General features: G+C 37.9%; 2 protein-coding genes across 3 annotated transcripts; one reads left to right on the top strand and one right to left on the bottom strand.

Annotated features, from left to right (window-relative positions):
• Nucleotides 1-537: 537 nt before the first annotated feature.
• leng9 (leukocyte receptor cluster (LRC) member 9) lies at nt 538-13137 on the bottom strand. Of its 2 annotated transcripts, none has more exons than XM_022674024.2 (7): nt 13010-13137; nt 10948-11060; nt 7651-7735; nt 6718-6818; nt 6457-6623; nt 5125-5293; nt 538-4314 (listed from the first exon to the last, which is right to left on the bottom strand). In XM_022674024.2, exons 2-7 carry the CDS (start codon nt 11000-11002, stop codon nt 3416-3418), a joined length of 1476 nt encoding a protein of 491 aa, XP_022529745.1. In that variant the 5' UTR covers nt 11003-11060; nt 13010-13137; the 3' UTR covers nt 538-3415. The 2 variants fall into 2 exon arrangements, with proteins under 2 accessions (XP_022529745.1, XP_007256539.1); XM_007256477.4 differs by lacking the exon at nt 13010-13137 and adding an exon at nt 12209-12318.
• flcn (folliculin) lies at nt 13068-27615 on the top strand. Its single transcript, XM_007256478.4, has 12 exons — nt 13068-13541; nt 14572-14775; nt 16445-16591; nt 18421-18642; nt 18782-18948; nt 19195-19286; nt 23471-23610; nt 23703-23816; nt 24656-24779; nt 24898-25023; nt 25323-25425; nt 25955-27615. Exons 2-12 carry the CDS (start codon nt 14572-14574, stop codon nt 26160-26162), a joined length of 1647 nt encoding a protein of 548 aa, XP_007256540.1. The 5' UTR covers nt 13068-13541; the 3' UTR covers nt 26163-27615.
• The last annotated feature ends 349 nt before the right edge of the window (nt 27616-27964 follow it).

Consider the following 27964-nt stretch of genomic DNA (forward strand, 5'->3'; position numbering starts at 1 on the left):
TGTATGAGATTAAAACTGATGCGAATAGAAGAGTTGCTTAGATTTCTTTATGTGAGACAGATTTTGTGCAAAGGAAGTAATGAACATGTTTTGTATAGCCCATAGACCTATTCAAATTAAAAACAAAACTTCCCATAAACACACTCCTAAACCTTGTGGAAAGTTGAAGTCTTAAAGTGTTGAAGCCATTTCAGCTGCAAACATCTTATATTAAACGCATAGATTAGGAATGGGATGTCACTCAAGTTCAAATGCATGCAAGTGTAGATGAGCAAATACTGTACGTTTGGTAACGTTGTGTATTTGAGATATAAATGTAGTGTAGCTAATTTAAAAAGTCGAAAAAACTTCAGTAAAACTTAACTACAAAACCACAGAAACCAATTATACTTTCTTTGTTACTGTCCATCATTCCTGGGAAAATAGTTGGACATGGGAATTGCTGGATTTCTAGGAAATACAGACACATTTTCCACAGAGAGCAGTTCAGAGCTCACAGGCTTTCCATTCACACACAGGTATGCACACATTAAAACGTTCAATTATTTGCAAATTTATTTTCAAAGTCAGTCACATGTCTGACTGCTTCCAAGAGCTGCTGTGTTCTGAATAGTTTGGTCACTGGTGAATAATTCAGCACTTTGACCATAAAAACATTTAAAATACACAGCGCGTTATTAATTCATGCCCAGTCTATTCGGACCAGTTATTTCCTGACTGCATGGAGCAGGACGGAGTACATTAAAACCGAACCATATACAGTACATCAGATACATCCTCATAAAATTACACTTCAGTATTTTAGCCCTCTTACACATTTATCATTGTAAGGATTTTACTTTCATACAGCAAACAATGGCACCATCCTTCTTACATTAACTGCTGTACATAGTTACCAGCATTATGTGGTGTATGTAACTAGTAGGGGTGTCACGATTTTGATATTTCATCGAAATCGATCAAAATTATGTCATGGTCTCGAGCCTCAAAGTCAAAAAGAGGATCGACGATCCCTCCCTCTAAGCTACACAAATGGCGCAGCACACTGTAGCCGACGCCGCGGACATTGTGACTGCTCAAAGAGCAGCTCTTTCTCCAGAGAATGTGGACATTCTCATCTTCTTAAAGAAAAACTTTAAAATATAAAAATAACAGTTGTTTAGTCTAGCCTCAAATATGTTAATAATTTTGGTACCTTAAAGAGCATCTTTCTCTCAGATAAAGTTAATAATATATCTTTATTAAAGAAAAAATCTTGTCATTCTCAGAGACCGAAATAGTCTTAAAGTCTTATTTTTCATGTTTAACTGTTATAGTAGGATAGAGTTCAGTTTGTTAAGGCTCTAATTGTTCTATTATTTTGTACATGACTGTTCCTGTATTTTTTTATTTTTTATTTTGTTATGTTGCACATTGCTGTTTTAATAGTGCACACTGCTGCTACCAAAAAAGCCACTAGATGGCATTACATATATATCTTAGTTAAATTATTTAAATTTGACCATTAGTGCCTAATGTGGTGTATTACAGATCACTTGTATCACTTTGCATCACTTATATCAAGCCCACCTTTTGAAATAAGATATTGTACATTTGATAAATCAAACCAATGACTGACCATAGACTAATCTAAAACTGGCATAGACCTCTCTGCTGTAAAAAAGAAAAAAGAACATCAAGAATCGAATCGTGACCCTAAAAAATTCAGAAATAAAATCGAATCGAGGATTTAGAGAATCGTGACACCCCTAGTAACTAGATATAAAGATATGATTAAAATAAACATTAGGAGATTCTAATTTATTTAGGTCTAAATACTAAAACTACTCAGCATTGCTTGTTTGTCGACAGTGATTATTAAATACATAAAACTGACTGAATCCAGACAGAAATAATTTACGTGTTTTGTAATATACAATCAGTCAACTGCTTACAGCAGCTTTGCTAGTATGTTTCTCACCTTCATTTACACGTTATTCAGTACCATTTAGGTAATATTGCCCTGGATACAGTGGCTTGCAAAAGTATTCATACCCCTTGAACTTAAATGTGTTTTACCACAAACTTAAATGTGTTTTATTTAAATTTTAAGTCATGGACAAACACAAATTAGCACATAAATGTGAAGTGGAATAAAAATTATGGATGGTTTTCAAAATTTTAATCAAATAACAAACTGAGAAGTCTGAAAGTGTGACCCAGTAGTGCACACCTTCACTGCAATTGCTAGCTTTGCCCATCAAGAGACATCTTTTTTTTGCCCATTCGTCTTTGTAAAATAGCTCCAGATCAGTCAGGTTGGATGCAGAGCAGTGTTACTTTCCACTAAACATAGTGCTTTGCATTTAGGCCAAAAAGGTCAACTTTGGTCTCATCTGACCAAAGCACTTTCTTCCACATGTTTGCTGTGTCCCTACTTGGCTTGTGGCAAACTGCAAATGGCATTTCTTTCTTTTAACAATGGTTTTCTTCTTGCCACTCTAATGTAAAGTCCAGATTTGTGGAGTGGACGACTTGTAGTCATCCTGTGGACAGATTCTCCCACCTGAGCTGTGAATTTCTGCAGCTCCTCCAGAGTGACCATGGTAAGTTTGCTGTTGGAGTGCATTTTTTCATTTTTGGATGATGGATTAAACAGTGCTCCTTGGGAAGATCAGAGCTTGGGATATGTTTTTATAACCTATCCCTGCTTTAAACTCAAACTCCACAACTTTATCTCTGACCTGTCTGGTGAGTTACTTGGTCTTTATGATGCTGTTTGTTCACTAGTGTTCTCTAACAAACCACTTAGGCCTTCACAGAACAGCTAATTAAGTGACTTCTGATTGCAGTTGATTGCACTAGATTTAATTTATTTAGGCATTTCAGAGTAAAAGGGGCATGTCACACTTAAAAAAAAAAAAAAAAAAAATCGTATCATTTTCGTTCCACTTCACCATTATGTGCTACTTTGTGTTGGTCTAATTACTTAAAATCTCAATAAAGTACATTTAGCTTGTGGTTGCAAGGTGACAAATGGTGACAAACTCTTGCAAGCCACTGTATAATCCCTCAAAAAAAAAAAAAAAAAAAAATAGGTGCCTTTTAGAGGCTAGTGGTCAAACTTTAAAAACTTTAAATCTCATTATGGGTCATCAGGTGCAGCAAAAACACGTATAAAAAGCTTTTACAATATTATATGGCCGTGTTTCTTTTTTTTTTTTTTTTTTTAATTGACTGGGGGTCCATTTCATTACATGTCCAAAGGCACGTCTGTGTGAAAATCTCAGATATTGATGGAACTAAGGTGGTGATAGAGGACATCCTAGATGATTTTGTCCTGGTGAAAGTTGGGGGTGGTGAGCACTGCCCTGTACCCCAACCCACACAGTTAATCAATCAAGCCACAGCGAAGCCCTGAGGATGTGCAGTGTTTTTACACAGTAGGCAGCGGGACGGCACATACGACCTGGTAAAAGCCGCTCTCGGTTTTTGTCGAGCCGTTGACGCACAGGTAGAGTTTGTTGACCTCCAGCTTGCCAAAGTTAATGTCTTTAGCCAGTTTGATGACCCCCACGTCTTCAAACATCTTCTCCGCCTCCTCTCCCTCCGCCTTGGGCTCTACTTTGGCCAGCGTGACGTGGTAGTTGGGACACTTGGAGTGCCGGTGGAGCCAGCCTTTCTCTTTGTAGGCTTCCTGGAGGGGGGTGTTCAGGCTTTGGATGTCCGGGATAGGCCGCGGTGGGATGAACAGGACTCGTCCGTTGAAGTGCTTCAGTTTGGGCGGGAAGAAGACGGTGATGGGAGGTTTGTAGATGCTCCCGACCACAGAGCGCAGGATTTCGGCCGCAGCCTGAACCTCAGCCGGGCCCTGGAGAACCAGGAGAGAGAGGGTGACGTGCAAGGTGGAGGGGTTGACCCAGAATTCCTCAGACTGGGGCAGGTGGGTCAGAATCTTCCTCTGGACACGCTGGAAAGCTAACAGAGCGGCGGGGGAGTCCACGCGGAAGCAGATAAAGTGCGTAGGCTTGCGAGGCTGCCGTCCGGGCCGAGGTTCTTGAAGCACAGATGGTACAGGCGGTGTTTCATGATCCTCTTCCGCGCAGATGTCTTTGCCGTCTTCCTCTGGAGCAATCTGTTTGTTTTTCGGAGACAAGGACAGGCCCTCTGCCCGACGGGTTAGACTAGCATCTGCAGACTCCTCGTCCTTTAGTCCGTTTGCAGCACAGTCCGCGTTGTCTTCGGGATCACTGAGATTATCCACAGAATCCTCCAGCTCACTCCTCTCAGCCCGTGACTTTTCACCTTCCCGTCTCGTATCAGAGGGAGCGTCCTCTGCAAATCGTGCCGTTTTGATAACAACAGACATTAAGGATAATTATTACAAGAATTCAGCATTATGTCATCAAAAGCATATTAAACACGCATCGTTTACCACCAAGATGATTAGACAGAATAGTGGAGTGGGTTACGTAACACTAATGAATTACATGACACAGTAATAATATAGCTGGCAATGTCCCTGTCTAGTTTTTAGAGTTTATTTACAACCCTTGTTAGCTAAATCATCACACACGTGTATATATATATATATATATATATATATATATATATATATATATATATATATATATATATATATATATATATATATATATCAGGGTTCCTACACTTTTTAACCAATAGATTTCCATGATTTTATCATGACGTTTCCATGCCTAAAATAAAAAAAATAAAAAAAAAAAAAATGTTTTAAACAGTTCAGACATGGACAATAAATAAACTAAAAGTATAATTAAAATTGATTATAGTAGGCCTAAAATGAATCTGACACACAATCTTTAATAATAAAATTTGTGTCAGATCCTGAGAAATCCATGGTGCTACTGAACTAACTCTGACGTCTAACGTATTTTCTTTTTAACTACATTTGTAGAGCAAATTTCCATGACTTTTCCAAAAAAATTCTGGGTATTTTTATTTTTCCAAAACTTTTCCAGGCCTGGAAATGGCTATTTTCAAATTCCAGGGACTGTACGAACCCTGGTTGAATCACAATTAAACACAAAAAAGGGTACAATCCCCAATTCATTTAACGTAAGTACTTTAAACCAATACCTCTAATCTAGTCCTGGCAAACCTCACCTTGAGATTGATCCTCCCGATCAAAAGGGGGCAGCACCGTCTGCCCTGTGGATCCGAATACCCGGTCAGTGCGGCTGTCTCGGTCCCAAACATGCTGCCCTTTATAGCTGAAGTACATGATCCTGTGCTGAGGGATGGTCATCTCCTCTGAGTAATCCGAGTCACACACCTGTGATACATAACAAAAAAATGACATTATGCCTAAAACACATCTATGATTAATTAAGAGAATTAGTACATGCTTTTTGCACGTTTCGTTTTCCTGTTGTTACAAAAGCAAAGACACACTGACACGCCAAATCAATCACTAAATCAAAACTTTACAGTGCACGGTTGACAGCTTCAACAAACACTCACTGGCCCTCCCTCCATTTCCATCTCTCTCTCAAACACTTTAAGCTTCCTCGTGTTTGTTGCTAAAGCTCTGCCTTAATCTTTTACTCGTTTACGCACAATAAAAAACACCTTTAATAATGTAAAAAAAGTCTGTAGTCTGTTTGCCAGACACTACATTACACTATTGTTTTGTCTCCCTCCCAACAATGCAGTAAAATAGCATTTAAACTTTTAAGATCATGGATCATCACTAGCACACTGACCCTTCTCCACACCCTACACAACCAGATTGGCTGATTGGCTCATAAGGGTGGGCTTTAAGATTAAACGGATACCATGATTCGTACTGCGAAAATTCACATTTACACTGTGGTCAGTGGCAGTCTTGGTGGTGAGACCTAAAGCTAGGCTAAGTTAAGTAAACAAAACTGTAAATCTTAAAAAAAACATTTTAGATGAGTCAGACAACTTAAACAAGCAATGGATATTAATCTATACAGATTTCTCTCCTGAAAACTGTTTACTTGGGGTGAGTTAAGTGCTTAAGCTTAGATTTCCAAATTTCCACTAAAGCTTGGGTTAGCAGCAGGCTACAGGCCGATAATACTCACCTCTAGACTGCTAAAGAGCTAGTGCTTAGCGGCTTTTAGTGGCTTTACTGCTCCTTATTACCTGACTGGTAAACTTCATACACATCACACTGATGATTTTTGGGAAAATTAAAGGATTTTAAGTGCATCTTATAACGCGAAAAATACGGTACTGGCAGATCTCTGTGGCTTAGCAGCGGAATCAACTTCAGTGACAACTTGACTGAAATTGGCGAAAATATTTCAATATCACTCAGAACCTGCCTGAGTTCTGCATTAATCTGAGGTACACCACGGGAAGTGGATTTTACTGTTCATATTAATATCAAAATTATATTGTATATACTAAAATTAGAAAATATATTGTAATATAATTTTTGGCCATATTCTCCAGCATTAGTTATACCTGAGTGTCCCAGGAGAAGTCAGCAAAGGGGCGCTCCAGAACCCCAAGAAAACGGTCCAGGTGTCCCACCACAAAGTCCGTCGGATCCACCGAGGAGTCCCACAGGATCCGGGAAATGACATCATCAGCCGTGCGCATGCGGGGCTTCTTCTCGGGCTCCGGCGGCTCTGCGGTGAAGGAGGAGAAGAAAGAACGCTTGGTTAGGAGTTCAGGATAACTGGACTGTGAGAAGACTGGATCCAGAGTTCAACTTCCCCTTACCATCTCTGGCCTTTTCTGCTTTTACAGACTTTTTCCTGGTCTTGCGGTTTTTGCTGCCTCTCTCCTCCTCTGGTTCCGGTTCTGGTTCAGGTTCAGGTAAACTGCACTCATCAGATGACAAATTAACCATCATCACCATCATCCTCCTCCAGCACATGCCTCCTCCCAATACATGTGAAGTTAATCACTGCCTCGTTTCAAACTGCTGCTGATGCAGCACTACAGAGTAGCGTGCTCGGAGGAAAGCACAGCGAGTCTGTTCTGATACATCAGCTCACAGATGTCTTGTGCTGATCGACATCACCCTTCGGAGTGATGTGGGGAGAGAGTGCCATCTACCCACCCAGAGAGAGCAAGACCAATAGTGCTCTCCCGGGGCTCCGGCAGCCGATGGCAAGCTGCATGACCGGGATTCGAACCAGTGATCTCCTGATCATAGAGGCAGCACCTTAGACCGCTGGACTACCAGGAGCCCCTACTGCTATTACTGCTTTAGAAACATGGTGGCACTAATCCAATGAATAGGGGTAACCAAGTTGTTTAGGGGGCAAATATTTTTCACATATTTCCAGGTTGGTCTGAATAGGTTGTTTTTCTTTACTAAATGCAATTATCATTTAGAAATCTGTAAGGGGGCAAATACTTTTTCACAGGACTGTGTCTTTAGTTACCCAAACAAAGAGACTTAAAATATAGAGCACAATAATGACAGACAGCCCTGCAGTCAGCAGTAATAATAACAGCTTATCTAACAGCATCACAGACGTCAGACATTACAACTTCCATCAAACTGTTCAGCGCTTTCCAGACCCAGTAAAAAACAAGAAACTCTGCCACCTGCTGTCTGAAACCCGTTCACAACCAAACCCACCAACTGCACTGACCAGGACTGTCTGAATGGACCACCAGCCCACCTGCAGGTAACTCACACACCTGTGGGACAGTCGACACCTCTCTCCAAAGTGACAGCGACCCCTCAGGAAGAACTTGCAGATGTCTGGTTTGGCCACCTCCGCTTCTAAACAAGAGAATTAAAAACAATGTCAAAAATTCATATTAATAAACACATTAATAAACACCTATTATTATTTGTGTAGTATTTCAATTTATACTGCTAAATTAATGTAACTCAGGCATAATGTACAGGGCTTTATTACACTTTATACTGTAATGCTACAGTCAGTTAATCAATAAGTAAGAGTCAAAAAGTAACAGTATACTCAAGTATACTAACAGTATACTACAGTATTAAATACTCAGAAAATATTATATTATACATAATCACTACAATAAAGAAAAATAAATAAAACATTTAATAAAAACTAATATATCATATACTGTATATATATTAGTGTTTACATGTAATTATATAAGCTGATTAAAAATCACACAATATTAATATTAAACATATTTTATTCACAAACACTAAAATATAAAATATAATAGGAAATAGAAAAGTGACAGAAACAAAGCAAAAAAAATCAAGAAAAAATATGAAAACTTAAAAAAATATGTATGTAATTGAAGTAGTCGTCATTGATGCATTGTGTTATATAATTTATTTTAAAGCACCACATTTTTTTATTAGAATTAAGCATTTTTAATATAATTATATAAGCTTTAAACATTAACAACATTTATATCATACTAGACATATTAAAACCACTTTTTTGTAATAGACCACTGAAGTCGTGCGTCATTCTGTGACTTCAGGCCTCCGTGTCTAAGCGTTTTTTTCTCTATGAGGTAAATGAATGAGCTTTTTAAAAAACTGTTCTCTATCACATTCTGTGGTAAATTAAATATGTTCAGAACCCTGTACGTTTTATTCTGTGTAAATTTTCTTCCTGAACAACACTGGGTCCTCTGATTTTCAAGATTGTTTAAGAGTTGTAATCAGAAAAATGCTAGCTTTAAGCTAATGCTACAGTGCAGCTGCAAAGATCGGCAGGGGACTTTTTTCAGCACAACACCAGAGAACTCTGGCCATAAGTTTACATCATATTAAACTTAGCTGATCCAACTAATGAACTAACTGCCCTCACTGAAGAGAGCTGAGAGTGTTACAGCAGGAAATCACTAAAACAGGACAGTGATACTCCAGGAGCCAGCTTTAAACACTGTAGCATGTTTTAACATTTACTCTCTTTATTATGCAGTGAAATAAATAAAAAATGTTTGGTGTTTCTGTCTCGTTGGTTTAGTACCTTAAGCCAAGTTAAGGTTTGTCCATATAATAGGATTCAGTGAAAAAACACATATTAAGGTTTTTTATCTTAAGTATTTTAGACTCTTTGGTTTCTTAGATAGTTAGCTAGCTCTGTGGTTTTGGAGTAACTCTCTCCTGCTAGTTTTCCTGCTTTATCACTCAGCTCGCCTCAGCCAGCAGATAGGTAGTTGATTAGTTGATTAGTTATTTGTTGGTTGATTATTTGGGTCATGTGTTGTAATTAGTATAAAGTAATGACCCTAATTAAATACTAAACCCGCTGGGAAGCGCTACTCCTGAACTGAGAGCCACTCTCTCTTAGTATCTGCCTTTTAAAGCTCTAACACAGACTACACTGCTCAACGTCACTATACTGAAAGAGTTTCACCTCTCTAAACGCTTTAATGATCCTCTGTGAAGAAGAAGAATAATCCAAAACACGATCCAGCCGGAGTTCGCTGGTGTACTGCAGAATCGAGTCCCCTAGCATTCACTGCTGCTGTGCTGTGACGTCAGTTAAGTATTAGCTTAAAGCTAGCATTTTTCTTATTACTACTCTTAAATAATCTTGAAATTCAGAGGATCCAGTGATGTTCAGGAGAAAAAATGTACATAGAATAAAACATACAGGGTTCTGAACATATTTATTTGCCACATAATGTGACAAGAGGCCAATTTTTGAAAAGCCCATACATTTTTTCCATTTAACAGAAATTCTTAGACACAGAACCCTAAATATGGGAAAAAACAACATGGTGCCGACTAAAAAATTACGACACAACTTCAGTGGTCTATAATAAAACACATTTGTAGACACAGTGTGAATCACAGCACAGAAGTATTGGGTGTGTCTGAAAGTGGAATTATACTGTCTGTGAGTTTTTAATCCCAGCTTTAACCTTCACTCCTTTTTCAGCCCACCCCAGAATCTGTAAAAGCACTGAAAGAACTGAGCTTCACATTCAGAAACGACTTCAGTAGAGTTTACCTATTTAACTTTATGATACAAGGTGAGGACATACCTATCTGACCTTTGAACTCTTGACAGTTCATGAAATGGTAATGGCGCACACAAACACACGTGTAATATTCTTAATACTCATTATCAAACCTATGTTGCTCTGTTAATATTACTAAAAGCCCCTGGTAACATTGTTAAATACTAAATGTGTGTGTTTTGAGAAGCATATAGTAAAGTTAAAATAGAAAACACAAAGCAAGAATATGACAAAACACTCCCCACAAATCACCAAAACGCACTCCTCTCTTCACACCTCTCTTCAGAGACCGGTGTGGGTGTGGCAAACAAATGTTTGTTTACATTACCATGGCAACACTCTACCTCAAGATAGAATCTGCATCCAGAACTGCTCCCCATTAAAAAAATAGTGCAATATATGAAACTTATTCTGTGTAACAGGGGTAACTTTTGGTCTTTCTTTCCTTGGAAGGTTCCGATGAGAGCCAGTTTCATCACTATCAAAATGTAGCGTACAGACAAGGTATGCTTGAATTTCCCATGTATACCATAACAAAATGGGGGGGTGTTTTAAGTGACAGAATGAAAAAAAGTTTCACACAAACTTTGTTGCTTTTTTATGAAGCAGTGTTTCTGAGCGTAGTGTCCGCTCAAAGTCATTTGGCCATCTCCTAGTGAGTTCAATATGTAGCAAATGCTAGTGAATGATTTTATTTTTTTGCTTAAACGGTTGCTAAGCGACAGCTCACAAACTCACAGATTCTGGTTGCTCAGACTCGAAGAGAGGGGGCAAGGCTATGTTAGTAACCTTGTGATTGGTCAGGTTTTTTGCTGATGCCAGCCTGACCCACTTTCAGACAAGCCGACTCCACATCCAGGGTAGAGTATTAATATTGTGTCTACTACTACTACTACTACTACTACAACAACAACTCATAATAATGGCATATCTAGTAACTGGTCCTTGAGCCAAAAGGTCAGTGCTCAACAGCATACATACAGGGTGATATTGTGAGGGTTTGTATAGGTTGTAAAGAAAGACCTATTTGGGTGTGTGGATCTTCTATGAGGGGATTCCCTGGTCCTTCTTCTTCCATGACAGATGGTGTAATCTGGGAAACCACGGGGATGTCCACCTCAGAGGCCAGAGCTGATCTAGGTTCAAATAAAGGCCTGTTATTCCTGACAGTTCCTAAAACAGGAACTGGAAATAGTCTAAACACACTTCAGGGTGTTACATAAGGAGGAAGAGATTAAAACTGAACCCAAAAAGACAAACACGACTAAACTTTCAATAGGAAAGTAACGTTAGGTAAAAAACATCCAAATAGAAGCACAGATGATTATTCATTGACAGTAAAGCAGTCATATAATAAAGGACGGTAAGGTAAAAGGTCTAAACTGAGTTCCTTGTTTGAACTCTCAGGTCCACCTTAAACGCAGAAGCAGATACGTACCAACGCCTGGAGACCCACTGTGCAACTGCTGGAGCATTTAAGGTGGAACGGACAATTCCAACGAGAACTTTAGCTTCATTTAAGGGTGAAAACACTACTAAACGTACTGACCTCGACTATATAACATATACAACGTTGTTATTAACTTAAAACAACAACCAAAAACAATAGTTGCCGTTAGAATTCGGTGCGGATTCGCTTACCTTAAAAACCGACTCTTACAAAAGCTGTCTAAATGCATACATAAAAGTCCCTTATAAAAATAAATAAAAAAATAAATAAAAACAATATTTCACGTACTTTAAAATGTTTTATATACGACCATTAACAAAAGTTACACCGGTGTAAACATCTAGAATCAACAAATATATAAGTTAGAGCATAAATATTTAACTAAATAAAAATAGAGTTAACGCTAGCTAACTAGGTTAAGGTAACGTAATGTTGCTGGTGGTATACGCTATATATAGTTATATATGTTTACAAAAATAAGTAAAATACTGGTAACACTTTACAATAAGGGTACATCAATAAACAGCACCTTATGAGAGTGATAAACATTGTTAAATGTTTTAGTAATGTCACAACTAACTAGCTATTAAATGAGTTTCTTGTTCAATTTTCACTTCCACCTTAAAAGCAGCAGCGGATACAGCAAGGGATATGTACCAACTCCTGGAGACCCAACGTGTAACGGCTGAAGCATTTAAGGTGGGACGGACAATTCCAAAAGAAGCTAACTTTTACACAAACTTCGACTATATAACCTATATATTAAAATATTAAGCAAAAATAACACCAAAAACAGTTATAGTTAACGTTACCATTCGGTGTGGATTTGCTCACCTTAAACACCGAGCCGGTAACCAGGGAGTTTGATGATTGCTAGTGTGAGCGTGTAAGTGTGTGTGTATTAGATCCAGGGGAATATTTCACAATGACATCATCTGACGGGATACCTGACACGTGTTTTAGCTGAAACTGTACAGAGAGGAGAACTCCCACTCGAGAATGTGTTCCAGGTTTGCTGGTCTACCAGAGGGCGCTCCAGAGTGAGTTTAAAATAAATGAATGTAGCAAAATTATACTTTATTAATGCTTAATAATTTTTCATACTGAAAATTGTAAGTTACTTATTTTCTCAACTCAGAACAATATTACATGTTTTATTCCTACACACATATTTTCTTAAGCTTTTAAACTCCATTTACAGTGGTATGAAAACCTTTGGGCACCCCTGATCATTTTTATGATTTTTCTTTAGAAATCTTTGGTTGTTAGGATCAGCAATTTCAGTTAAACATATCATATAGCAGACGAACACAGTGACAACTGTGAAGTGAAATGAAGTTTATAGGATTTACAGAAAGTGTAATATATTCCCGAGTGAAATGAAGGTTTAATAATTTACTGATTCCACAGTAGTATTTTTAAGTGTGATTTCTTAGAAAACAGAGTGTAATAAAACAGGGAGGTTAAGATACTTTTATTTGCTAGCTAACATGTTTTTTATTTTTTTTACTGGATTTATGATAACTAAAATAACTAAAATCTGTCAAATTAGCAAGCGTATTTTAAAAGATATTTTTAAAAAGTATAAAAAAACACACTAGCGCCATAATGAAATTTTACTACACAGAGTCCTACCTGAGCTTTTCTTTGTGCTGCTGTAATCAGTTCTAAAACGAATTAATTTTGTTTAAATAATAATAGTTTACAAGAGGGCTTTTATTTTGAAGGGAGAGTCATTTCACGGACCTGCAGCTGTTCGCTTTGTTATGGAGGAAGCGCGTGACTGCTCGTCACGTGACAGAGGGGTCTGAAGATGGAGTAATGGAGAGTTTATTGTGAATTTGGGGGAATTATTAACGTTATAAATCTGCGGGGACGGCCTGAAAGCGGGCAGAATGCAGTAACATGTGGTCGTACTGTGATTTATCACCTGTGAGAGCATTACCTGTGGTGATTCTGCTGTTATAGTTTTTATTTATTGGGTGAATTAACGCTGATTAACTCACTCTTGAGTTCTGTTACCTGATTTACATCCTAATAATCACAGTTTAATTAATAAGTCTGCTCATCAGAGAGGCGATTAAACGCGTTATTACTGATAAACAGAGCGCAGGAATAGAGGAGCCTCCTGTTCAGAAGTCTGGGTGTTACAGAAACAGTAAATAAGGTACGTAAACATGATTTACACTTTGTTACCTACTACATACAGTAACTTGTGCTTCTACTCAGTGGCCACTTTATTAGAAACGCCTACTACAGTACCTTGTGCGTCACCTCAGTGTGGCCACTTTATTAAAAAACCTACTACATACAGTACCTTGTGTTTCTCCTTAGTGGCCACTTTATTAGAAACACCTACTACAGTACCTTGTGTTTCTCCTCAGTGGCCACTTTATTAGAAACACCTACTACAGTACCTTGTGTTTCTCCTCAGTGGCCACTTTATTAGAAACACCTACTACAGTACCGTGTGCTTCCACTCAGTGGCCACTATATTACAAACACCTACTACAGTACTGTGTGCTTCTATTCAGTGGCCACTTTATTAGAAACACCTCCTACTGTACCTTCTTTTTTTTACTTTTTGTGTCCACTTTATTAGAAACACCTACTACAGTACCTTGTGTTTCCATTTTTTGAGGCCACTTTATTAGAAACACCTACTACAGTACCTTGTGTTTCCACTTTTTGTGGCCACTTTATTAGAAACACCTACTACAGTACCTTGTGTTTCCACTCAGTGTGGCCACTTTATTAGAAACACCTACTACAGTACCTTGTGTTTCCACTTTTTGTGACCACTTTATTAGAAACGCCTACTACAGTACCTTGTGCGTCACCTCAGTGTGGCCACTTTATTAGAAACGCCTACTACAGTACCTTGTGCGTCACCTCAGTGGCCACTATATTAGAAACACCTCCCACTGTACCTTCTTTTTTTTCTTTTTTTTTAAACTTTTTGTGTCCACTTTATTAGAAACATCTTCCACAGAACTTTGTGCTTCCACTCACTCTGGCCACTTTATTAGAAACACCTACTACAGTACCTTGTGCTTCTCCTCAGTGTCCACTTTATTTAAAAAAAAAAACCTACTATTTGCTTCCACTCTGTGGCCACTTTATTGGAAACCCATAAAATGTAATTCTACGGACTGGGCCATTTTAGAACCACCACGTTGTTTATTGTTTATCCCCAGATGAATGCTTTGGTTGCTCTTTGCCATTTCTGTGAACTGCACGGGCCCCGGACCCTGTTCTGCACCGAGGCCGTCCATCCACCAGCCCCCTCGCCCCCTCAGCCGGGGTCCGCCCTGCTGGGCGATCGGGAGGCAGAGAGAGAGGGAGAGGGGCTGACCATGAGGGCCAACAGCTCTGCCACACAGAGAGCCGACATGTGTGAGGTGAGAGAGGCTGTGAAGTAGTTTATATACACTTGCGTGGCCAAAGGTTGGTGGATAATTGCTCATCTAAAGTTTAGATATCAAAACCAAGAGTAATGAATGAGTTCAAGGCTCCGTACTAACTAGTGAGGGGACAATCCACCTTTTTGAGCTCTGATCCGATTCCGATATAAAACTGATATAAAACTGCCGATACAGATACAAATACAGATAAAAGGGCTCTTTTAGTTTATTATTAGTACTATGATTAAGGTTACATAATAATGCTGAAACAGACCACACAGCCAATTGAAGTGTATACACAAGTGCATTTAATGTAAAGTCATTTATTTCACGCACTTTATATACAAACACACAATAGTTTTCTTTCAAATTAAATATTTAAATTTTTATCAAATATAAAAAAAAAGTTCAATATGAAATGTGTTAAATATTAAATACATGGCTCTAGACTAATCTTTTTTGCACTGGTCGCGCAGGACTCTTTTATTTTCGCACGTAGCGTAGTGGATTAGCTGCAATGGCTGCAATAAATTAACTAAATTAATGGCTGTTTTTAATAACAGATGGGTGTGTTTGTGCTGGTTAGTGTTTGTAGATCCTGTGGTTTAATGGGATATCTGGATTATGACTACAGTTTACAGTCTGTAGTTAATACCTTTACAACACCAGAATGCAGCTGTCAGTGCAATGTTAGCTAGGCTAACAGACTGCAGATGTTAATGGAGATGGCTAACGGCTAACCAGCGATGCTAACTGTATTTCCGAACTAAATTAATCACTGTTTTTAACAGCAGATGTGTGTGTGTGTTTGTGCTGGTTAGTGTTTGTAGATCCTGTGGTTTTATAGGATATGTAGATTACGTCTATAGTTTACTCCAGTAGTTAATATCTTTACAACACCAGAATGCAGTTGTCAGTTTAATGCTAGCTAGGCTAACAGACTGCTGGTGTTAAACTCTCCAGATTTTTTTAAAGACAAACAGCTAAAGCTGCTAGAGGTTCAGGGTAAACTGTTAAACTGGAATCCGGATCAGTGATGCGTTTAGTGTTTATGTTACTGCTGGTTTATTGTTCAGCTCAAGCTGCGGACTGTAGTATGTATCGGTAAGTGGATAGACCGCGGTCACCCGATATCTGACACCCTGATTACATCAATATTGGCCCCGATATTGTATGTTAACTCACAATAGCACATTAAAAACCAGGAGAAGTAGAAGTAAATTTACAGAATATATTAATAAACACATTGGGTTTAATTTACTTTATTGTTTTGTATTATTTGTTCTTTAATTTCCATTTATAATTGTAGCATTAAAAATAAAGTATAATTGTTTAATTATGTTGCCATTATCAGGGGCTGTCATCACAGACACAAATGTGTATTTATGTTGCAGTAAAACTAAAATTTAAACTTAAATAAATGTAATTATTCGCAAGCAGTTCATTGGTTATCAGCTTACAGATAGTGTTTACATTGCTAAATAAAAATATTAATACATCAACAGACATGACTTATTGGGCCAAATTTGGTTGAAAATAACACATTAAATTTTCCAGATTAACACAATAATGTTGTCCGCTAATGACACATGTTTGTGTTTATTTTGTACATGTTTGTGTCCTAGTGTTTAACAGTGATTTTATTTTTTTTTTTCCTTCCTGCCAGGGCTGTCGCTCTCTCCCTGTGTCCCACCCCGGCTTCGTTAGTGTGGACACTGAGACTGGAATCCGTTTCCTCAGCCACCAGCACCCCCGACAGGCCCAGCTCTTCAGTGTGGTCCGGCAGGCCTGCGTTCGCAGCCTCAGCTGTGAGGTACCTGTGTGTTTACAGTACTCACACTTTTATTAAACTGTTAATTATCTGCTCCTTTCAGGTAAATTGTGATACAATACATATACATTCACAAAAGTGCAGTTATTGCTCCTTTTTAATTGAGTTATATATGTATGTGATACAGGACCCAAACTTTTACTGTAATTGGTTTTAGATCTTTTTGTGGAATTTGATTGATATAGTACCAATACTTTAACTACAGTACATTCAAAGTACAGTTTGTACTCATTTAATTAATTTATTATTTACTACATAAACCTTCACTTTAATAGAATTTGAGCTCTTTTATTTGAGTTATATTGTGTACAGGGAACACATTGTTTAGGTTATTGTGATACAGTACCTAAACGTTTATTTCAGTATTTCAGTTTCTCTGCTCTTTTAATTGAGTTTGATTGTAATCCAGGTCCTATATTTTCACTTTAGTGCAGTAATTGCTCTTTTAATTTTAATTGAGTTAGATGTATTGTCCTACAGAACCTATGCATTCACTGAAGTACATTTTTGCTCATTTAATTAAGTTACATTATAATTCACTACATATACTTTTATTGTAGTACAGTTTCAGTCCTTTTATTTGAGTTATATTGTGTATAGGGATATATATTTTCACTATAATATAGTTTCTGCTCTGTTGTTTAGGTTAGATTGTGATACAGTAACCAAACTTATGGTACAATTGTTCCATTTCAGTAGTTCAGTTTCTCTGCTCTTTTAATTGAGTTTGATTGTAATCCAGGACCCATACTTTTATCATAGGAATGGAATTTGAATGGGATACAGTACCTTTACTTTCACTAAAGTAGAGTTTCTGCTCATTAAAGTGAGTTACATTATGATTCCCTGCATATAAGTTCACTCTAGTACAGTTTTTTTTTTACTTTGGGTTATAATGTGATACAGGGACCCATACTTTCTAGGGGTGTGGCGAGACACTAATATCATGAGACGAGACAAGACACGATACTGGGTTCACGAGACGAGATTTAAAAATAAAAATTTAAAGAAAACGTTAAAAATGAAAAATGTCTTGAAAACTAAAGTTTTAATTGACAAAATCATATAACGCAAACTTAACAGACTGGTTGAAATAAGGATAAAAATAAATTACTACATAAAAAAAAAAAATAAATAAAAATTCTAGGTATTATATAGTGCAAACAATAAGTGCAAACGACAACCAGTCATATTAAGCCTATGGTTTGTGCATTTTCTCCTAAATCTCATGTAATATGTCATATTAAGACTATGCTTGAAGTGCAAACAGAGACAGAACATTTTTTTTAAATACAGTACAGAGCTAAGGGATTAGCTCACCTGCCTATGAAACAGTCACGTGTAGGATTTATTTACAGTATTTATATATGGTTTGTGTCTTTTACAGGTTTCACTCTTTTACAGTTTATTGTTTCCACTGGAGCCAAAATGCAGTCAGACATACAACTTAAAAGTAGCAGATGCATGTTCTATGCAAATGCTGCTCTCACCGCTCAGCCACCACACTCGCCGCTATCCCTACTGTGTTGCCAGATCCCTCTTAAAAATCCACACTAAACTGTTTTTATCACGTTTTAATCTCGCACCCCTAACACTTTCACTATAATACATTTTATGCTGTATATACATATACAGCTTCTATATTTTCGCTGTAGTACAGTTTCTCTCTTCCTTTTATTGAGTTAGCATATGATGCAGTTTTTACTCTTCTTTTTAACAGAGTTAGCGTGTGATACAGCACCCCTAGTTTTGCTATGGCATTGTTTCACTATGTTGTGTTGTGTTGTGTTAAACGGTTGTGTCTTGTTCAGGTGTGTCCAGGCAGGGAAGGACCCATCTTCTTCGGGGATGAACAGCATGGCTTTGTGTTCTCACACACGTTCTTCATTAAGGACAGCCTGGCGCGAGGTTTCCAGCGCTGGTACAGTATCGTGATGGTGGCCATGGACAGGATTTACCTCATTAACTCTTGGCCTTTTCTGCTACGCCACCTAAAACTCACCATCCAGAGTCTGCAGAGCACTGCACTGAAGGTACTGCAGTACGGCTCATATGAAGAGAGTAACAGAGTTACAGAGCGCCCCCTAGGCTTACTGTTTTATGTTACCAGGTGTCAGGAAGGACATTCCTGACAGATAAGTGTTAAATCTCTCTGTGACCTTTGACCTGCAGGTGTTTGACAGTGAGCAGGGGGTGTGTCCCCAGAGGGCCGTACGGATGAACAGCGCCTTCTCTCCTGCAGTGTTTCCTCACCAGCGCAGTGGAAACGCTGCCCGCTCCCTGCCCTCGCTCACCCAGCACCCTAACCTGTGGGCCAGCCTGCACGCCTCATTCAGCTGGTAAAACAAACACACTCTTTCACACACTTTACACCCATCTTCATGTGTGCACTTCACTCATCTTCATGCTCACGCTTCACCAGTCAGAGGAAGTGTTTAAACACAGAAATACAGATGATTTTAATGCCCATTTTCTTCTTAAATTCTATTAATAATAACCTTTAATTATTATTATTAATGTCAGAATGAGCTGAACACACAGGTCTGGATATGTTTCTCATGCTGTGTGTATGCTGTGTGCTGCAGGCTGCTGAAGGCCTGTGGGAGCAGACTGACTGAGAAGCTTCTGGAAGGAGCTCCTACTGAAGACACACTTGTCCTTATTGAAAGACAAACAGGTAAATGTCTTTTATTTACTGTATAAGATCTGTATAAGATAACTGAACACACTTGATACAGGTCTGGACTAGTTTCTAGAATAGTAATGCACCACAACTTATTTTTTTTTTGGTACTGGTATTTGGGTGAATAATCAGTGCAGAACATTTTTTTACAGTTACTCATCTTTGAGTAAATTACATAGCCTTTATGTATGTAAATGTATTTTAGTAGTTGTTTCAACAGTGGATACAAAAATATTCTGTAATTTAATCATGTTTAATCGCACCTCTTCTTTTTCTTAAGGCGTACAGTTGCAATAGTAGCTTTTATAATAGTGGTGTCAATTACTTTAAAAAGTCTCTTGGACCTTGGCAGGTGGAGTCTAGAGCCTTTTATATTAATTCATAAATTAGTTTAAAAAAATGTACATGTTAAAGCAAAGTTAACCCGAAATGACATACATTACTAAGTTTACAGAGCCTCGTGATGTATTAGTGATTTTATTTAGTGATTTATTTAGTAAATGCGTTGTCTCTACTGTCAAAGGCTTCAGAAGGTAGTTACTTTTTATTTGTAATATTTAATCTAGAGAGAGAGAGAGAATCTAGTCTAATTTTATAAGCATCAACACTACCCTGAGATATTACAGCATAATAAAACAAGATTAGACTGTAGTCTGTTTGCCAGGCCTAAACCACACCGCACCATTATTTTATCTCCCTCTTAAAGCTAAATTATTTAGGATTGAGATTTTGTGCTCGTGGGCTCCCCCTACAGTTGCAGAGTTTAATAAATGTTTAATTAGAACTAAAGGTCGGAAAGCAGGTCGCAGTTCTCGCGAGCGTTGTTCGTGCCCGCCTCGGAAAACGTACAGAGTCTGGTTTGAGCTCAGAGGATCTCCGGCACAGACACGAGAGCACCGCTATTCATCCTATTACACCTCAATGCAGCGCTGCAGTGAGTTTCAAGCTGTAATTTCACTTCTTTAAAAAAGATCACAAATCAAGGAAATCCGACCTAGTGGGGCTTTTAAAATGCAGGGAAGTACAAGCATTGAACTTTCAATTATAATATGACTTTAATGTATGATATGATTCTTTTTTTTAGCAATTGACACTACTAATAAAATAGAATTCCTTTTGTCTAAAAAAAAACATAAGGGCCCTGCGCAAGGTAGATGGTGATGTTCATTGCTATCTTACACCCTGCCTACAGTCTATTTTTATGCCTTCTGCCTGCATCATTTAAATAGCAACGGTGTTTATAAATATATGGTCTGACAGTGTTCAGCATTCAGCATTTAGCAAAGTTTAAACAGCAACCACAAAGCTGAAATATGATTAAAACACACATTTTTGGAGAGTTTGCTAGATTAGTTAGCTCACTAAGATTGTTGCTAAGCAACAGTCCATCAGCATGCTGGTTCCAGTTGCTCAGACTAGAAGAAAGGACAGAGCTATGTTAGCCTTGTGATTGGTCAGGATTTTGACCCACCCATTCTTCATCCAGAGGAGACTGATAGTGGTGAAAAACAGATACAAGAGATTAAATTCAATTTAGGAAGAAGTAATTTAAGAAATTCATAAGAAATATATTTTTTTACATTTACATGAGAGGACCAGATTAACCAAATAAACCCATTTATTAACAAAACTCTTCCCTGGGGCTTTAAGACAATAAAACATGTAATTGATTTTGATAAATTCGATTGATTGTTTTAATCAACTGACACTATTATCAAGACTATTTATTGAAAACTCTTTAAAATCCCAGCATTGCAGCAAAAATGAGCTTTCACACAGTCGCGCATGCAGAATACCGTGACCATCTGCACAGAATGCAACACTAGAGCTTTGAAAGTGTGGAGAACCGGTTTTCAGGTGGATCTCACCGTTTTGAACTTTGTGAACCATTTTACATTCATTAATCTTCACACACGCATACATATACAGCATACTTGTACCTCTTCTTTTTCTTAAGGTGTATGATTGCAATAGAAGCTTTTATAGTAGTGCTGTCAATCACTTTAGCAGGTGGAGACTAGAGCCTTTTATAGTAATTCATAAATCCGTAAAAAAAAAATACATATTTCCAGATTTGTTTTTTTTTTTTTTTTTTTTTTTTTAAAGGAAAAGCAAAGTTAACACAAAATTACTCACATTGTCTGTGGAAAACTCGGTTCTTCAGTTCTGGAAGAAAACATGTACCAGTACACCCTTAGCTGGAGTTATAGCCCCCATTACATTAGTTTAAGCAGTGTTGAGCTGAATCAGACAGTAGTCTTATCCTGTCATGAGATAAGATCGGTGTGTTTGAGGGAGTTTGTAGAAATAATGTGATGAGATTAGATAATGTCACTACAGCTTCCGAATGCCTTTAGCTCAACAGCATGTCTTCAGTAATTTCCAGCCACTTTCAGAACATTATATCTGGGCTGAAACACAAGAACACACATCTGGTTTACTTTATCAAGTGCTGATTTAATCTCTGAGATGTTTCAGCCTTGCTCTCATATGATCCATGCATGGTTTCAAATGTAAAATAAAACGGCTATAACACTGTTTCTGAGACGCAGTGTTGATAAGCCAGCGCTTCACTGGAGGTGAATGCATTAGCGATACACAGAGCGTCAGCGGTGCATTTGAAGAGCGTGGGTGAAAGTCAGGCTGGAATTCGGTGTATTCCAGAACAGCAGCCAGCAGGTCAGGAGATGAGTTACTGCTGACAGGACGGGAGTTTGTGTTTCTAATTTCATTCCCATACGCTAACCCCATCTAAATTCATACATGATCTGCACTGACGGAAGCACCAGCACTTCTGTACTGAGCTATTTCCATTTTAAGACTACCACTATCTCCATTTTAATGCTACACCCAATTTCAGTTTAACACTACCACTATTTCCATTTTAACTCTACACCCATTTCCAGTGTACCACTACCCCATTTCCATTTTAATGCTACACCCAATTTCTTTGTAACACTACCACTATCTCCATTTTAATGCTACACCCAATTTCAGTTTAACACTACCACTATTTCCATTTTAACTCTACACCCATTTCCAGTGTACCACTACCCCATTTCCATTTTAATGCTACACCCAATTTCTTTGTAACACTACCACTATCTCCATTTTAATGCTACACCCAATTTCAGTTTAACACTAACACTATTTCCATTTAAACTCTACACCCATTTTCTTTTTAACACTACCACTATCTCCATTTTAACTCTACACTCATTTCCATTGTAACGCTACCACTATTTCCATTTTAATGCTACACCCAATTTCTTTGTAACACTACCACTATCTCCATTTTAATGCTACACCCAATTTCAGTTTAACACTACCACTATCTCCATTTTAACTCTACACCCATTTCCATTGTAACACTACCACTATCTCCATTTTAATGCTACACCCATTTCCAGTGTAACACTACCACTATTTCCATTATAATGCTTCACCCATTTTCTTTCTAACACTACAACTATTTCCATTGTAACGCTACCACTATCTCCATTTTAACTCTACACTCATTTCCATTGTAACGCTACCACTATTTCCATTTTAACTTTACACCCATTTTCAGTTTAACACTACCACTATCTCCATTTTAACTCTACACCCATTTCCAGTGTAACACTACCACTATTTTCATTGTAACACTATCCCTATTTCCATTGTAACACTACCACTATTTCCATTGTAACTCTACACCCATTTCCATTGTAATGCTACAGCCATTTGCATTTTAACTCTACACCCATTTCCGTTGTAATGCTACCTCTATTTCCATTGTAACACTACCCCTATTAAAATTTTTATTGTAATACCACACCCAGTTCCATTTTAATAATACCTGTATTTCCATTGTAACACTACATCCATTTCCAATGTAATTTTACTCCCGTTTCTATTGTAGCATTTTTACGGTTACTGTCCATCTATGTCCATGTGAACACTACATCCATTAACATTAACATTATGCTCCTAACGATGCATTTATTTACATGGTAATGCTTCTTTGTTTTCATGAAAACACTACAACCAACTTGGAGTTCTGGGCTTTCTGACTGACTCATATGCTGGTTCATATGCTCATATGCTGGCAAGAAAGGCAAAGCCAAACTCTTGTATAAGGTCAGGCTTACTAATTTAAGGGATATATCACTACAGTTTGAGTTTACTCCCCACAGAACAAGAAGAGGAGATGAATGCTGAGGGGGCTGGAGGTAAATCGGAGAGTGCACAGTGTCGAGATTTCCTCTTTGGTGATGATGGAAAGGGGGAAGAATATTGCGGACCAAACTTTAGATCGCTGAGACATCTACGACAGGTAAGGAAATTATAAATAATCTTCATCTTTATGAGCTCTTAATAGAGAGCTGACCTTTAGAACTTTCTTACTAGGTTTTCTAACTCTCCTAGGTTCTCGGTGCTGCAGAGTTTCGACAGCTGGCGTGGCACGTGCTCATGGGAAACCAGGTGATCTGGAGAGGAACGGATCGGGGTCTCATCCAATCAGCTTTTAACGTGCTCAAGGTTAGAGAAACACAGATCTGCAGAACATCTCCTCTATGGTTTAACAGCTGTCTAGTAATGCTACAGCTTATCGTACAAAAAATGACCATGGTGTCTATCATACACTCAGAGTAGTTTTACTGCTGCTGTAGTTTTTCACACTGATACAAACACCTGTAGTCACAATAAATGCCCAGTACTTTGCTGTAATCCTGTTTCGGCTTATCTTTCTGGGTGTAAAATGAACTAAGGTTTGAGTATTACCCCATAACAGGTGGAAAAGTTTAGCTGGTTCAGGTCATGAAGCTATTGAAAGAAATATTTCTCCTGAGCCATTGCGACCACGGTCAAAAGGCAGAATCAGGATAAAGACCAAGAAAGAGTAAATCTCCTCACCACTAACTTGATACACAGTAAAAGTGCAGCGAGCAGCTTAGTCTGTAAAAAAAATCGGATCTGTGCCTCCAAAACCAGGATTCTTTTTGAACGTTGAGTTTCCAGGTCAACTTTGTTTAAAAACAGTGTTTTTATTTAATTTAATTAATTAATATTCAAACATTTTTATATTACAATTCCAATTGCTGAAATTTCCTAACAAACAGTGGTTTAACATTAGTTCAAAATTATACTGTCCATTAAAAGCAGTTCCCCATCATCACATCACTCACTTTGGGTGATGATGGGCAGTGCAGGTGTTTGTTAGCTGATGTAACAAAATTACCAGTTAGTGTTCTCCTCCAAGCATGTTGAGCTGCATAATATCCTAAGATGTATTACACTGTTATGTGAGGATGAAGAACATTTTTTTTCATTTGTCTCATTCTTTATATGGTTACATATGTCTCCTCCCTCCCTATCAGACCTTGCTCCCAGTGGGTTGCGTGCGGGTGGAGGCGTACAGTTCACAGTATGAGGAAGCGTATCGGTATAACTTCTTGGGTCTGAGTCCAGATGTTCAGATCCCAGCTCACGTCAGTTCCTCCGGTATGACTACCACACTACATTGTGTGATATTGATTATATTCATACATTTCTAGTTGTTTATGTAATATATTTAGGATTCATTTGTCCTTCAAGATGTTCTTTGTTGTTTGGGTTTCAGAGTTCACGGTGTTGGTGGACGTGCTGAATGTGGAGCAGGGGTGTGTGCACGTCGTGTGTGATGATGATGTCCTTTCACTGTACCAGTTCAGCATCAGCAGCGCCAATACACAACCAGTAGACAAAGGTAAACACTATGACACACTAACACAGCAGTATATTCTCACTTTTCTAAAGTGAACCTTCATTCTCACACCTTTATTTTCACTCAGAGGCAAGAAAAAATATGTGAACCCTTTGGAATTTCATGTATTTACGCATACGTTTGTACTAAAATGTAATCTGATCTTCACCCATGTAAAGTGTACTAATGAATATAATGTCATGTAATGTTTATTGAACACGCTCATTTAACGCTTAAAAATATAGTGAAAAAGTAAGTGAACCTTTGGAATCAATAGCTGGTTTCCCATTACTATCCCACAGGTCCGACGCTGCTGAATAAGCTGGAGGTCGCACTGACCAATGAGAACCTGTCTGTGGAGGTGGTGTCTCACTGCCTGCTCTGTCTGAAGGAGGAGTGGATGAAGTCAGTACAACCTTTCCAATCTTCTTTACCTACATACAGCTCTTACTGAAACCCATATAACTTAAAACATATCATTTAATTTATTTGTTATTTCAATCACTGGCCACTTTATTGGAAACACCTACAACCTTGTACCAATAAGTGGCCGCTTTATTAGAAGCACTTAGCACCTTGTACCTCCACTCACTGGGCACTTTATTAGAAACACCTAACACTTTGTACCTCCACTAACTGGCCACTTTATTAGAAACACCTACAGCACCTTGTACCTCCAATAACTGGCCAGTTTATTAGAAACACCTACAGCACCTTGTACCTCCAATAACTGGCCAGTTTATTAAAAACACCTACAGCACCTTGTACCTCCAATAACTGGCCAGTTTATTAAAAACACCTACTACAGAACCTTGTGTTTCCACTTAGTGGCGACTTTATTTGAAACACCTACAGAAATTATGTGCCTCTACTAACTGGCCACTTTATTAGAAACACTAACTTCAGTTATTCCTCTCTCTCTTTTTCTGTACAGTAAAGTGAAGGTGCTGTTTAAGTTCACGAAGGTGGACGGGCGAGGCAGGGACGACACTCAGAAGGTCCTGGTGCTGCTGGGGGCCACCGGTCCCGGGGAGGAGGACAACGTACGGCTGCTCAAATTCTGGATGACTGGACTCAGCAAGACCTACAAGAGCCACCTAATGACTGCAGTCAGGGGAGTAGAAAGGACACTGAGCCAATGAGAGAGAGAGAAAGAGAGAAAACACATGCCCTGATTTACAACCACTGCAAATCTGTTCAGTCCAGAACTGTGCAATATTTACAAGACTAATATATATTATTATTATCCTCCTTTCACCCTGTTCTCGAATACTCAGAACCCCACAGGTAGTATGAGTGAGATCAGATGCAGCAATGCTGCTGGAGTTTTTAAACACTGTATTTTTCTCATTGTCAACTTTATTAAGTCAGAAACAGAAGCTCTGAATCTGTTGCTGAACAGTTTGTGTTGGTCATACTCTAGTCCTTCATCAGTGCCCACAGGAGGCCACCCATCAGATGCTGTCGGTGGACTATTCTAAGTCCAGAAGTGACACTGAAATGTTTAAAGCCTTATCCACTCATACCTGCACACTAGCACCTCATACACCACCACCACCATGCTAATCAGTGCTATTCACTGCACTGCTGAGAATAATGATCCACCACCCAAATAATAAGAGCTGCTCTGTGGTGGACTAACCTGTGGGGACCTAAGCACTGAAGAATTAGGTGAAAGGAGGATAATAATAAAGTATGTAGGAAAACAGATACAGGAATATAGCCTGTAATTATAGTGTCCATATACAGCTCTGGAAAAAAGGGACCTCTTCAGTTTCTGGATCAGTTTCTCTGATTTAACTATTTATAGGTTTATGTTTGAGTAAAAGGAACTTTGTTGTTTTATTTTATAAACTATAGACAACAATTTTTCAAAATTCCAAATAAAAATATTGCTATTTAGAGCATTTATTTGCATAAAATGAGAAATGGTTGAAATATAAAAACAAATGCAGAGACCTCAAATAATGCAAAGAAAACTAGTTCATATTCATAAAGTTTTAAGAGACCAGAAATCAATATTTGGTGGAATAACACTGTTTCTTTTAATCACAGTTTTTACGCATCTTGGCATGTTCTCCTCCCTGAGTCTTATACACTGCTTTTGGATAACTTGATGCCACTCCTGGTGCAAAAATTGAAGCAGTTCAGTTTGGTTTGATGGCTTGTGATCATCCATCTTCCTCTTGATTATATTCCAGAGGTTTTCAATTTGTTAAAATCAAAGCAACATACAGAAACAATGAGAACCCACTATTCATCTACCTTCATCTGGGAGAGTTCATAATCACAATAATGTTGTGATAATGTTGTGCAGCTCTAGTTTAAACTCCTGGAATTTATCAGCTGTTGCTTACTGTTGCTGTTATGCAAAAACCCTGTATGAAGGAAAAGGACAAACCAATGTAACGTTCATTAAATGTCAGTGTAAAAGATATTTATATAATTTTGGAGAATTTCTATTGGTATATTTATTTAAAAAAAAAAAATTCAACTTCCAGTTTTTGAATGTCAACAACATTTGTATTTGTCATTATGTGTGTATAACTGTAATGTTTTGTTTAACATTATTAAAACATTTGAGGAAATAACAAAGCTATTTATTTTTTTTAAATACAGAAAGAAATTGCATGATTGGCTAAGCCTGTGTTGATTATCCAGGATATAGTATATGGCACAAATAGCGTGGTACTTAATAATAATAATAATAATAATAATAATAATAATAATAATAATAATAATAATAATAATAATAATAATAAATATAGCCGCAAGCGGCAATCATCGGGTTCAAGCACCAACTTGCACAATGGTGCCTACTGGAGCATTGAATGGTGATGTGTAAGAAGGTCTAATATGATTGGAGATGCCCTGTCACATTTAGAAATTATCAAGTTTTTCACCTGTTATTAATGTTGAGCAGAGGCCTTTCAACCTGATCAGT

This window comes from Astyanax mexicanus, chromosome 6 (genome assembly GCF_023375975.1).
Source record: "Astyanax mexicanus isolate ESR-SI-001 chromosome 6, AstMex3_surface, whole genome shotgun sequence".
NCBI classification, from domain to species: domain Eukaryota; kingdom Metazoa; phylum Chordata; class Actinopteri; order Characiformes; family Acestrorhamphidae; genus Astyanax; species Astyanax mexicanus.